Source organism: Emydura macquarii, unplaced genomic scaffold (assembly GCF_026122565.2).
Source record: "Emydura macquarii macquarii isolate MOO-44397 ecotype Brisbane River unplaced genomic scaffold, CSIRO-AGI_Emac_v2 contig_1146, whole genome shotgun sequence".
NCBI lineage: Eukaryota > Metazoa > Chordata > Testudines > Chelidae > Emydura > Emydura macquarii.
The window spans coordinates 19,053,865-19,067,500 of NW_027131283.1; the positions used below are offsets into that span (position 1 = coordinate 19,053,865).

The following is a 13,636-nucleotide window of genomic DNA, read 5'->3' on the forward strand; positions in this document are numbered from 1 at the left end:
CTCAGCTGAAAATTATATCCTACGTTATGTACCAATTACACTGGATTTAACTCCACCACAAACACTTTGGTTCTTGAAGACCGCAATCATTATCAAGCAGATGGTTTTATAAAAATGGAGTAGGCTTATGGTCAGATTAGAGCAGTGGTATTTTGACCTGGCCGAGTAGTGAAATAGCTTGTAGGTGTAGAGTGTAATTATATGAACTTGAAGAAATTTGTCCCCCATTTCTTGGTACATTTGGATAAAGAATATTGAGACAGTTCAAATAATGCCAGGCTTCCATTCCACCTGACGTTTCCACTGTTTCCCTCTCACTTTCCACTTCCCCATTCCTCCCTCCTTTTTTTCCTATTTGCATGTGTTTATTATTAATTTGTTATTATTATTACCTCCACCCTAAGATGTTATGTCTATGTAACATGGTCTAATTTTGTATTGTCTGGTCTTGAAGCTTTGTAAAGTTGTGTAACTGCATAATTTTACAGGAGATTCTATGAAACGTGCAGTATTTGGTAAATCTAAGTCATTTACAGTTTGAAATGTTTTATTATTTATTTATGAAAATTCATGAAAAATTAATCACAAAAATGTTATCATATACAGGGGCAAGTTAACAAACAATTCTTAACAAGTGATAAGCAAATGCTAGAATTCCAAAGAATGCCAACAGAAAGCAACAATTGCTGTCTTATTTTAAGTTATTTGTGCTAAGGGAGTCCTTCACTTCTAAAAACCATCACTACAATGAGTGTCCTTATTTATATTCACAGCACAGAGGCCAAGAACTGATTGAAGATGGAAAACAAGCCACCCTGTCACCGTAGTGGTGGTCCCACAAAAATTGATTTGAGGCACACTGGCAGCAAAGCTGTGGGGAAGTGTACATTCCTGCCTGGGATGCACTGGTTTGGTTGATGAATAGGCTTTATTTTTAGCACAGTCAACCTAGCGTCTTTCACAAGCGACACATTTCCATAATAATTCAAAACAGAACAAGAATATAATCTTCAATCCTGTTCTGGGAGAGTAATAGTTCAATTCCCAGCACAGTATTTACCTTTAAATACTAATTCCACTAATCTCCATTCTATCTGTGATTAGAACAGCAAAGGATCTGCTGGTGATTTCTCTCTGTGGTAGCACACCAAATACGATTCCATGATCTGAAAGCTAGGAATGGTAGTGCCAGTTTAAATGAACAAATTCTTAAATGGTTCAAACACATACCTGCTTTAGTGGAGGCTTTGTTTGCAAAAGATCAAAAACAACATTTTTCTTGCATTGACAGTTAATCATTTGTGTTTTGTGCTTTGAGCCAAGGCCTGCAAATTGGCAGCCCCTCCCCAAACGGTTCCAAAAATGTCCTTCTCTGCCCTTAAAGCAGCTTCTAGTTGTAATTCTCTTCCTGCTGTGACCACCTTTTTCACGGCCCGAATCACTTCAGATGGACCCTTTGTATATTGATTTAGCCATGCTTGAGCTTCTTCTAATGATCTGGTTTCATCCGAAGATGGCAAAATCTCCTCAGCCAACCCGAGATGTACAGCTCTCTCAGGATCCACTTTGAGAGCGCCGCTTAGCAGCTTAAGGGCAGGGCCACTGCCAATGATTTGTACTAGCCTGGCAGCTCCACCCCAGCCTGGTACTAAACCCATTTGCTTGTGGACAAATCTGATCTCGCTTCCTGGAGTCATTAACCTGTCAGTGAGACAAAAATATTGTGTTAATCTCTACATATGGTTTATATGAACCACATCAGAACCCAGCAATGTTTACTGGTTTTTATTCCAAAAGTAAAGCACAACTGGATAGCATGCAAATTACAGATACAGCCACTTCAGCATCTTGTATCTGGAATCACCTAAGACCAGACAGGTTCCTATCTAAGCATCATGGGCTTGATTTTCAGACCTGTGGTACTTTTACAGTTCCCACTGACTTCAGCTCAAGTTGTGAGCACTCAGCGCCTCTGAAAGTTGGAAATCAGATTCTGTATACTTCGGCTGCAGTCGCACAGCCCTGGTAAAATTCCCTTTGCTGGACACTCACCATACGGCTGTGATTGGGTCCCACCATACCAGGTCTGTGTGCTGTTATGCTTCCCATCATCTAACTAGGCTGCAGCACCATCCCTTTTCTTGGCCTCTCTGGCACACTTCCTGATCACAAGCTCACTGTTACCCTTTCATGGAAATGGGACCACCTGGCCCAGTTGCCAAAGGCCTCAGGGCCAGTGCTGACCACCCAGCCTGCCCAGTAGCTTTAGTTCAACTCTTTCCCAGAGCTCCAACCTTGTGGGCACTCCGGTTTTATAAGTCACTTTTTTAGGGACACATGACAGTTGAAGCAAATAGACATGGGCTCTGTAAGAGTTCCAAATACCAAACAATCTTTACTATAGCGAGCACAAGAAATATTCTGATCTAAACAAAACAATGAAACATCTGGACACATTTCCCTGCTCCAGTTTCCTCATCCCTCTTCGGCATTCTTTGGGCTTAGCTCAGCATCCTCTAAGGAGCAGGATTCCCGGCTCCTGCTCATAGCTTCTCCTCTGAATCATGGAGTCTTTCCCCCTGCTCTGCAGCCAGTTTCCTTCCTCCTCAGCTGGCCCCACAGATAAAAAAACTCCTCTGCTACAAAAGAATGCCCCTCTCTTTCTCTTTCCTGCCAAGCTGCCTGTGTTTCTGTGAGCCCCTCTGAGTATCTCAGGTCAGGTCTACATTACAAATTTAAATTGGTGCAGCAGCACTAATGCAGCTGAATGGCTGTAGCATGTCTGGTGAAGACGCTCTAAGCCGATGGGACAGAGCTCTCCTGTCGGTTTAATAACTCCACCTCCACGAGAGGCGGTAGCTACTTTGGTGGGAGAAGCTCTCCCACTGACATAGCATTATCTACGCAAGGAGGTTAAAGTTGGTAGAACTACATCACTCAGGGGTGTGGATTTTTCAACACCCCTGAGTGAGGTAGTTATACCAAAGCAAGTATGTAGTGTTGACCAAGCCACAGATTCTGTGGCTTTTAAGAACCAGTGTTAACCCCTGACTACTTTGTTCTCGTTTGAAGATTTTCCCCTTTCCAAATCCCAGCTCTGCAGAGAAACTTGGCTGGTCTGCTTTCCTTATGTTTCAGCCATCCCATTGTCCCAAGGTGCTTTCACCTGAATTGGAGCCAACAAGATTTAAGGGAGATACCAGAGTCAGCCCTGACAGCAGGTGATAACCACAAAGATTAATCCACTTTGGAAGTGAATTAAACTAAAGCAAAAAGGTGCTTAATGATGCAGAATAAGAGTGGCCACATGGAAAGCTAGTGAGGAATAGCTATTGTGCTTGAAATCCACAACCTATCTTATTTCACAACAGCATCCCTGTGAAAAGAAGCCCTTATTGGAGTCAACCTATCTTCCTTGCTGCAGGTGCACATGTCACACTCACAGGAGAGAAGAGGGCTGGAGTTGAGAACTATCACATAAAGTCAGCCCTGGCCTCTACAGCAATGACACTATTTCTTGCTGAGGAGTCACTCTGTAACCCATTTATGCTGCTCTGAGCACTGGCCAAGTGGTTTGGGATTATTCAAGAGCTATGTGAGGTATTTCTTTTGCCATAAATTGAGTGTATTTTTTCTGGAGCATTCCCAGCCCTTGCCAGTCCAAAACGGGAGTAGTGCAGCTAAGGACTAAATCTGATTCCTCTTCATCACATCACGATACTCTGCCATTAGAACGCTGGTCTTACTGGTAATGCTTCCCTTGTCATATAGCGGGCCCAGGGAATGCTATATTGGGGCCATTTACTTACAAAAACAATTAAAAAACCCTCTGTGGTTACATTACCTAGAATGTTTTATATGACATTTTACCTCAGAACAGGAAATTTATAATCCAGTTATTTCTGCAGCCTTTGATCAATTTTGAAGCAGCAGTGTACAGCAGAAAGTATGTTGCATAGTAGAAATATGCATTACTGCACTGAAATAATTCAGCTAGTCAGCAAAGCATTTGATCAGCAGCTTGCAATCTTCACTTTGATTTTCATGACAGAGGTCGAGATGCTGCTAGAATTCAACCCTCTAGGGTAAGAGAGTGTCCTTTAAAAAGCAAATTGGGACTAATTATTTCTTCTACACCTGCATGTTGTAGTGTTCCTTCAGTTGCTTCACTCTATACTATCTGTTCATTATCCTCGTATTCTGTAAAGAGATTACCTAGACAAAACAGCCAGAGATTTTGCTGAAATTTGATTTCACAACACTTAATCTATCAAGATTGACCCTTCTTCTCACAACAGATAACCACATGAGATTCATCCTAAAGAAAACGAGTCACAGTTTCACCTGCTTTTCAGTTTTAATTGAATTATTAGATAGGTTTCTAAAGGGATACAAAACCCTGATTATACATTCAAATTATGGGCCCCATCAACAGCTTCCAGATATTAACATTTAGCAGGTTTTCAAACTATAACAATACTCTGGATATCTAACAGCTGTGACTTCCCAGCTCTTTCCACAAATACCCAACTGTATGAATAAACCCCCTACCTCTTCCGTCTTATGGAGAATCCTTTGTGTTTCTGCTCAATGCAGAGAAGGAATAAGGCAATTATGCATTACAACAATTACTGCTTCACCACTGGGGATGACAGGAAGCAAAGCAGATCTATTTTACTTGCAACACAAAGTGTGAATTCTACTGTGAAAATACTGTAATGTTGATATACCAAAGGTTTCTGCTACAGGGTTTTGCTGATTATCCAAGGAGATGGCTGGTTTTTTTGTTTTTTTTTTTAAAAACCCACTGTCCTTGAAAATCTTCTGGTCACAAATATTGATTTGGCAGAAAATGGTAACTGTGACACTGGCTGGATTAGGGGGGCCCTTGAGGTGTATTCAGGAGCTCTGATTACACCCTTTTACACCAATCTCGTGTTGGGGGTGTCACGCTGGCTGGATTGGAGGGACGGCTCATTTATTATATTATTTAACATCAATATGTCAAAATCATAATAATTCATGTGAGATATGCCATGTCAGGTACCATTAGAAAGGCTGTAATGTGCTAAGTAAGATGATGATATTTATGTTCATGTGTTATATGTGTAATAGAAGTTATGGGTATGTTTGATATATCTGTATTTCAAATTGTGCTGTGTCTGGGCGACACCTGAGACAGGATGGCTGCAGCACTAGCCTGCTTAATGGCCCATTAAGGAAATTCACAGGTACAATGGGCCCAGTTTTAGTTACTAAAGGATTGGCTGGCAGCATGGTATTTTGGGTAAGATCCAAACTTATATTGATCTGGTACTGTGGCTGACCCTTTGGGGTCAGGAGAAACCTTTTTGGTAAAGAGCATAGAATTTAAATAACTGGTCTCTTTACAAGACCTAGTGGCTGATTGGGAGCCAGAGATTGAAATACAGTAAAGGGGGCTGTGTGTATTTTTGTTTTGGCTTCTTGATAACCAGTGTGGGGAATCAAAAGCACTGTTTGTGGCTGGTTGGGAAGTCTGACTTCAGTGTCACCCACCAGTGCTGGGAGCATCTGCTCTCCTTCTACAGCCTGCCCTGACCTCGGCATTCTCAGGTGGCTTCCCTAGGCACATACGGGTCACAGTAACCACTCTAAATTAAACTATGCCAAAAGTTTAATTTACAAAGATATATATATTTTTAAAAAGCCTTTAATGAACCTACCTCCCCCACAGATATTTTTGGCTGCAAGTTCCACAAGCAGTTCTGCAATCCCAAATTTTGGGTCCGGGAACAGAAGAGTCTGCAAAGTCAGGTTCTCTCCTGCTTGCAATATACAACTCACAAAGGTGAGCAGCTGAAATTTAGAATCTCTACTACAGAGCCTTGAAAGAAAGGGCTAGGTCTCAGCTACTATTTTAATATACCAAGAGGATTATATAGTCCTCATAAATCCTTTCAGTAATTAAAATAATAGCCTATTTTATCAAGAGTTCAATAAGTTAAAATGATATCCAAAACCAAATAAAAAAGAAGTCCCACCTGACAACCCTAAGCACAGAACGTTTTGGGCACTTCTAAACATCTGGGTCAAAGTTTGAGGCTTAATGCCAACATGAACAATCACAATTTAAGTTAACTTTTCTTACAATCCCTCTCCTATGGTCGTACAAATTATTTGGAACGCTTCCAGTTATTGAATTAATCCATAATACTTTTTGTTTAAAGCCCCAAACAACAATTGAAGTTTAAAGTTGAAATAAGCAATGGACTTGCTTCTCTCCCCTAGCCCCCAGTCAGACTCTAATATGGAATGTGAAGATTAATAAGAATCAGGGACAAAATTTTTAAACATAGAATTAGTGCCACAGTCTCAATGTCACACACAATAAAAGATGCCCAATCTTCAGAGTTCCAGAGGGGTAGCCGTGTTAGTCTGTATACAGCAAAACAACTTGAGTTCTGTAGCATTTTAAAGACTAACAATTTTAATTTCAGTAGGCATAAGCTTTCATGAGCCTCAGCTCACTTCCTCAGATGCAGTTGGTAGAAATGATACAGCAAAATACGAAACATAGAAAATATATAGAAGGCAACATTTACATATCCAACATTTACATATCCATAGATAACAATGGGGAAGCCAGGTACTTGAGACTTGATGACAACCATTGAGTAGGAGGTGAGAATGGGTCATCAGAGCAAATTACTTCTTGTAATGAGATAGCCATTCCAAATCCCTGTTTAAACCCAGTTTGAATGTGTCAAGTTTGCAGATCATTTCTAACTCAGCACTTTCTCTTTCAAGTCTGTTTTTGAACTTTTTTTTGGAGAAGTACAGCAACTTTCAGGTCAGCAACAGAGTTCTCTGGGAGATTGAAGTGTTCTCCGACTGGTTTATGGATGTTATTATTTTTTATGTCTGATTTGTGCCCATTTATCCTTTTGCGTAGCAATAGTCCAGTTTGGCCAATGTACATGGCAGAGGGGCATTGCTGGCACAAGATGGCATATATAACATTAGTGGGCGTGCAGGTGAATGAGCCCCTTATGGTGTGATTGATGTGGTTAGGACCAGTGATGCTGTCACTAGAGTTGATGTGTGGGCAGAGCTGGCAACGGGGTTTGTTGCAGGGATAGGTTCCTGGATTGGATTTTTTGTAGGGTGTATGGTTGCTGGTGAGTATTTGCTTCAGGTTGGGGGGCTGTCTGTAAGCCAGGATGGGTCTGCCGCCCACTGCCTGAGCGACATTTTCAGAGGTGAGCAGAGTCCAAGTCCATGATGAGGCAGCCACAAACAAGTTCACAGATAGTTTAACAATAAGGATTATTTAGAAGACAATTCTCCTAAAATGTAACTCATAAAGTTGATTGTATTTGAGGGTGATATGATCACATGTCTTTGAACAGGTGAAAAGGCAGACGGCTGCATCCAGCACATTCTGAATTCTGGAGACTTAGGGTTTGTGGGAGAGTAGAGAAAGGAATTACAGTAACTGAAGTAAGAAGAGCTGAAGGCATAGATGGAGGATTTCAGCAAAGATGGACCAGAGGCAATGGTATACACAACCAACATGGCAAAGGCAGTCATAGGCAGATTTTCAGACAAAGAAGATTACAGGAAGCGTGAGAGTCACAAAATCGTCCAGTGTTTTGGCCTCTGTAGGTAAAGAAGAGATGGAGTTGTGCCTGAGAATGCACTCTCTTGTCCAGTCTTTGAGACATTTTGCTGAAGGAAGCAAAGGTGAATCCATGCATGCACTCAGACAAGACCGGCAAAGACATTGTGAGGGAGAATTCATTTAAAATGTGTTGAAGGACAGGTGTACTGAGCACTGCCAGCATAAAAGCACTTCTCTGAGAAAAGGAAAGGTTAAAGATGAAGTAGTAGTTAGACAAAACCAAAGGAGGGTAATTAATCAGGGTCCAGATAGTTGCAGATTTTAGAGAGTGTTAGGGTAATACCAGAGGAAAAGGAGCTGTTGCCAATAGTAATAATCTAGGGGACAAGGGTAGCAAAAAAGGGCTAAACAATAAGGGGGAGAAGGGACCCCATGAAGACACTCCTACTGCTGAGGTTTCATTGTCCACATCTTGGAAAGACCGTGCTTCTAATATCTTACCGCATCAGAATTTCACAAAAGTTAACTGATGAAATTTCATTCCTTCCTCACATACCAGGTCTGGGTCTTTTTATATTTCTTCACCTCTCAGGTTTTCTTACCTGTTGCTTCAGGGAAGCCAGAGCGAGAGGGGAAGCAAGCTATATAAAGTTAAATTTTAAAAAAGGGGATAAATGAAGCTGAATATTGGGAAACATATGCAGGTGTTTCCTGTACTTGGAATGAAAGAAGTGTGAAGGAAACTAAGTAAGATGACAGTCAGTTTCAGTTTGCATGGGAAGAATTAAGGGACCAAAACAGCAGATTTAGTTAAAACTAACTACAGAGGTTAAGCAGAATAAAATGAGCTTTCATCAATACAGTATCAGAGAGATATCAAAGAGAAATACTGGGCACATCTACAAAGGAGGAGAGAAGTTAAATTAATGACCATTCACAAATGGAGGAGATAATGATGAACTCTATAAAGCCCAGTATCTATAAAAATGCTTTTAGAATAGAGAGAATAAACAACAGGTAGGAATTATTAAACTATAATTCCACTGAAGGATGCAATATAATCCATCAGAGCATAACTCAAGTCCCAGAATCATGCAGTGGAATTAGTGTTTGTCTACACTATAACAACAGACCCACAGCACAGCCGCGAATGGCTCAAGTCAGCTGACTCAGGCTCGCGGGGCTAAAATGACAGTGTAGATGTTTGGGCTCAGGCTGCAGCCCGGGCTCTGAAACCCTGAGAGGGGAATAGGCCTCAGACCTGGGCTCCAGCCTAAGCCTGAACATCTACAGTGCAATTTTTAGCCTTTATCAGGGAGTGGCTCTGAAAGGTCAAAATTCAAAGATCACTTCACGCCTCAACTGATGAGATGTAGAAATTCATGGGTTTGATGAGACACCCACAAGTTATGAGATTTGCACTGCTCTCTGTTTATATTACATTACACTCCTGTAGCACTCTTCATTCAAGGATCTTAAAAACACTATAACATATTAACTAAATAATCCTGACAATACCTGTGTTAGATAAATATGGGATCAATTCAATTGCTGTTGAAATGCACAGCCTCTGGAACTTTAGCTTTGTCTACACTACCAAGTTTTGCTGGCATAGTTATGTCAGCTAGGAGTGTGAAAAAAAAAAAATCACACCCCCAGCTGATCCCTATGCTGGCAAAACCCCGTGTAGACACAACTATGCTAACAGAGGACTGCTTCTGTTGGTTTAGCTAGGGTAGTTCAGGGAGGTGGTTTAGCTAGGCTGGCAGAAGAATTCCTTCTGTTGGCTTATGCTGCGTCTCCACTAAGGGCCTCTGCTGGCATACCTATACTAGCAAAGGCTCTGTAGTGTAGACAAGTCCACAGTAGTTGCTTAATTGTATACTACATGCACTAGCTGTCTTGCTGTAAAATCCTAGTGGAGACAAGGCTCTAGTTTTTACTGCAATGTATCTTGGTAAGGCCAGCTGCAGGTGTGGGAGGATAATGTTGACCTGGCCCAGCTACAAGTGTAAGTTATCTCACTGTAAACACCCTCCCTCCCCCCAACCATTTTTGGCAACAAAGACAAAACCAAAATGTTTGTTTATTCCTTACGATCAGTGTAACCAAGTGACAGGTTGTAGGATCCAGCATAGGCACACAAGTCTTCTCTGATGAGCTACCCTAAATTCTGGTGATAGAAACTATAAAAAAAACCCAATGCAAAATAAATACAACTGATTCATGCTTCCAAGTGGATCTCATTAGCTCCAACCATGACTCCCTTTCTGAGGCAAAAGGAACTAGTACTAAGGTAAAACCCTAGGAACAACCAAGCTTGGAAAGAAAATTTAGAGTGAAGTTTACATTTTGTTGTTATTTAAGTCTCCATTAGAGCCAAATTCTGTGAAGGGAGTATATTTAAACTATAACAATGTGTTTATAAACTGTTCCAAACATAAAATGGGCATTTCACCAGTTTACAACAAAATTAAACAAACACTGGTAGTTCAGAAAAAAAAAAGTCCCACTCTTAACACTGCTGTGATTATTTAAGCAGTTGTCAAACGTACCAGACCTAGGAAAAGAACAGCATATTAAGAGAAATGCTTCCTTGAACTCTGAAGAATCTGAAACGTCTAAAGGTTATAAACTGGCTCTTTGAAAATTTGTTAGAAAATTGTACTAACAAATCTCCCAGGGTTTTAAAAAATGTGCTGTGATGCATGGATGTTCAGTGAAATTTTAAAATTGTGCATTGACTTTTTAGGAATATGTACATGGTTAAAATAAATCAGATGACCTATGGAATATTAAACAAAAACCTGAAGCTACCAGAGCCCATGCCTAGATTAAACCAACATTTCTTTTCCTGAGAATGTTCGCTGACTTTCTGGATATTTTTGGCCCCCAGGAAATGTACTGCATTACATCTGGTTAAAAGTACTTTGTCAGCCTGGACTTCCCAAGAAAAGCTCATGAATATGCGAATGCCCTTTGTTAAATTCATGTCAGGTTCTGCCTTGTGAAAAGAGCTAATGTGCAGTGAGGCAATTTTATTTCAAATAAAAAGCATCTTGTTTACCTAAACACAGATTCTGATAAAAATACAAGCTGAAATCCTTACACAAGGCAAAAAGTTTCCAAAGAAGCTAATTTAGTGTGTTCTAACATTATGAAACCTACTTTTGGAAAAGCTTACTTTAGAATACTCATGTCTTTATAGCTTTCTTAGGAGCAAGAATTATGTTTTATGGTATACATTTTATCGCATAAAAATAATAATTTAAAGTACATATTTGACAAGAAATACAGGAATAAAAAACATCATATACATGCAATTTCAAAAGTACCTAAGTGACATAGGAGCCCATTTTCAAAAGTGATTTAGGGCTAGATTTCCAAAGGTATCTGAGTGCCTAAGGATGCAGGTAAATGGCTAGTGGGATTTTCAAAGGTTCCTCAGCAGGTTAGACTCCTAACTCCCATTGAAGTCAATGAAAGTCAGACACTAGGTGCTACTCTCTGGTGTTGCCCAAGGCAACTATTATGTTCCTGGGAACTACTAAACTGTGTAAATCATTGTGTTTTTACTATTAGCTTGTGCCTCACTCTGCCTCCATTTTGTCTGTTTATCTATCTGATGCATCTTGTCATAATCCTAGATCTTTAGCTTTCAAGGGCCCCAATCCTGCAAAGATTTACATTTGTACTTTATTTTATGAATAGTGCTCCAAGTACGCACATGCTTAAGTCTCTACAGACACGGCATAGGGGGGAAGCAGTAGAAGTGATATAGCTTGATACTCAATATATTTATATAAGTTAGCTGTATTCAAATTGGGAAGACCCGAATACAACTAACTTATATGAATATTCTTTTAACGTGTTCTTTCCCTATTGTGGCTTACGTTCTTACCCCTTGTTGTTACAATTAATTGTGTTGAGTATTTGATCAGTCTTAACCTTTTTTTGTGAAGGCTGAAGCAAAATAGGTATTAAACACCTCAGCTTTCTTGATGTCATGTTATTAACTCTCCTTCCCCTCTAAGTAAAGAGTCTACACTTTTCTTCGTCTTTCTCTTGCACCTAACATATTTTTTAAAAAACCTCTTATGTCTCTTGCTAGGTGTAACTCATTTTGTCCCTGAGCCTTTCTGATTTTGTCCCTACATGCTTATGCTATTCTTTTATACTCGTCCTCAGCAATTTGTTCTTGGTTTCCCTTTTTTGAGAGCTCTTGAGGGAGCCATATTGGCCTCTTACTGTTCTTCCCATCTTACCTTCACATGGGGATAGTTTGCAGTTGTGCCTTTAATACTGCCTTCTAAAGAAACTGCCAACCCTCCTGCACTTCTTTTTTCCTTAGATTTTCTTCCCATGAGAGAACTCCAGATGAGTATCTGCAGTAAATTATCTCTCTCTTTACCCCTCCCTCAATCAAGGTCTTACCTTTGTTACTAATTAAGATCCCACCTGGTGCTCCTGCATTGCTGTTATTTAATTGTACTGGACTGGGATGTTGGAAAGTGATGGAAGATACATCCACAGCTACAGCTATTAGGAGAATTGTGGCAGAATATGAAAGGAATTGCAGCTGCCTGCTTCACACAAACAGAAGCTACGTGACAGTGATTGTAATTGTACAGTATGTCAAATCGGCACTGCTGCAATAAGACTAGTGAACATTAAATTGTTTTTAGGAAGCCAAAAGATGCATTCTATACTGCCAGATGGGACTTATTTATATTACATATTATTCAGAGTGCCAAATTCCTTGGTTAAAGATACTTAGAGCGGGTACATTTATAGACCCATTGATATAAGGGAAAAAAACTTATCTTAGGTCCTCTGAAGTCTATGCTCCTATGAATGCTAAATATGTCAAATATGGTATTTTTTTGAAATGTTACAGTAGAACCCACAGGACCTTTTTCAGGATTGGGGTCTCATTTTTCTAAAAGCTATAGACACATACAAAGACATGGCCTAGTCTAATTCAAGTGGCTTAAGTGAAATGGCTTTCACCTCTTCCTCTGGGAAGCTATTCTAAATTCTCATAGAACTGATTGCCAGGAGGTGCTTTCTGATATCCAGCACATATTTTCCTTTGCTCATTTTCACACCATTACCTTTGCTTATAAGTGCCTCTCTGGATTGTCCTAAGTCCTTCCTTTTAGGCATGTATGTCTTTTTTCTTTTAGATGCACACAGAAGGAGTCACCCGTGTTATCTCTTTGCCCCTTGTGCCAGTAGACTGTTTTCACACACTCTGTTAAACATAATCATTTAACTTAATGAGATATATACAGTTATTTTAGTCCCTCAGTCTGCTTTCAGCCTCTTAATAATTAAAGCCCTGCTCCCGCAGACTGCTTCATGCTGACAGACCCCTGTGCAGCTTGGAGGACTGGAACCTCATTTGCTACCCCCTGAATTCCAGATTGCTGGCATCTTTCCAATACTGATGCACCAAAAACTGTATGCAACTCCCCAATAGGACAGTCCAGGAAACAAGAGGTTAAAAAACAACCCTGGATGTAACCTTTCCTATAACATTAAAAATAAAAGGGGAGTTAGCAAATTCCTTTTATTTATGACAACTGGATTCCTCAGCAAGCAGGCTTGTAAGCCATTTAAAGAGTACAGATATACAGCTGCTAGGCAGGGACGTATGGTGATATGCTACGTGGCTCTCATCACACTTACAAATCAGGAAGGGGAAGTTAAAACTAACCCTTCTGTATTGTAGAGAATTAATGGTTGAAGTCACTGCAAGGGCATAGCTTAAGATATTCACTGAGTAACAAGAAGACATAAATCACACCCCAGAGGGCCTATGAGAAAGATCATGTGGAGAAAGAAGCACTAAAGGCTGAGCTCTTTTTACCCCAAAATGAAGACCAGTTTAGTTTAATTTATTTGTGTTGTGGTTTGCATAATACTGAGGTAGCATCTTGTTCATAGATATCTAATCCTGTCCAGTGAATGAAGAGGGGAATGAAGGGCAGGTGCTTGGCTTGGCTTCACTGGTGGTCTTGTTCTTTCCCC

General features: G+C 40.3%; 1 protein-coding gene across 1 annotated transcript in view; it reads right to left on the bottom strand.

Annotated features, from left to right (window-relative positions):
• Positions 1–535: 535 nt before the first annotated feature.
• The window catches only part of ECHDC1 (ethylmalonyl-CoA decarboxylase 1), a 37,679-nt gene continuing 24,578 nt past the window's right edge, over positions 536–13,636 (bottom strand). The window contains exon 6 of the mRNA XM_067546791.1: positions 536–1,701. Within this exon, the coding sequence (XP_067402892.1) occupies positions 1,296–1,701 (406 nt within the window). The 3' untranslated portion in view covers positions 536–1,295. The remainder of the gene's footprint in view (positions 1,702–13,636) is intronic.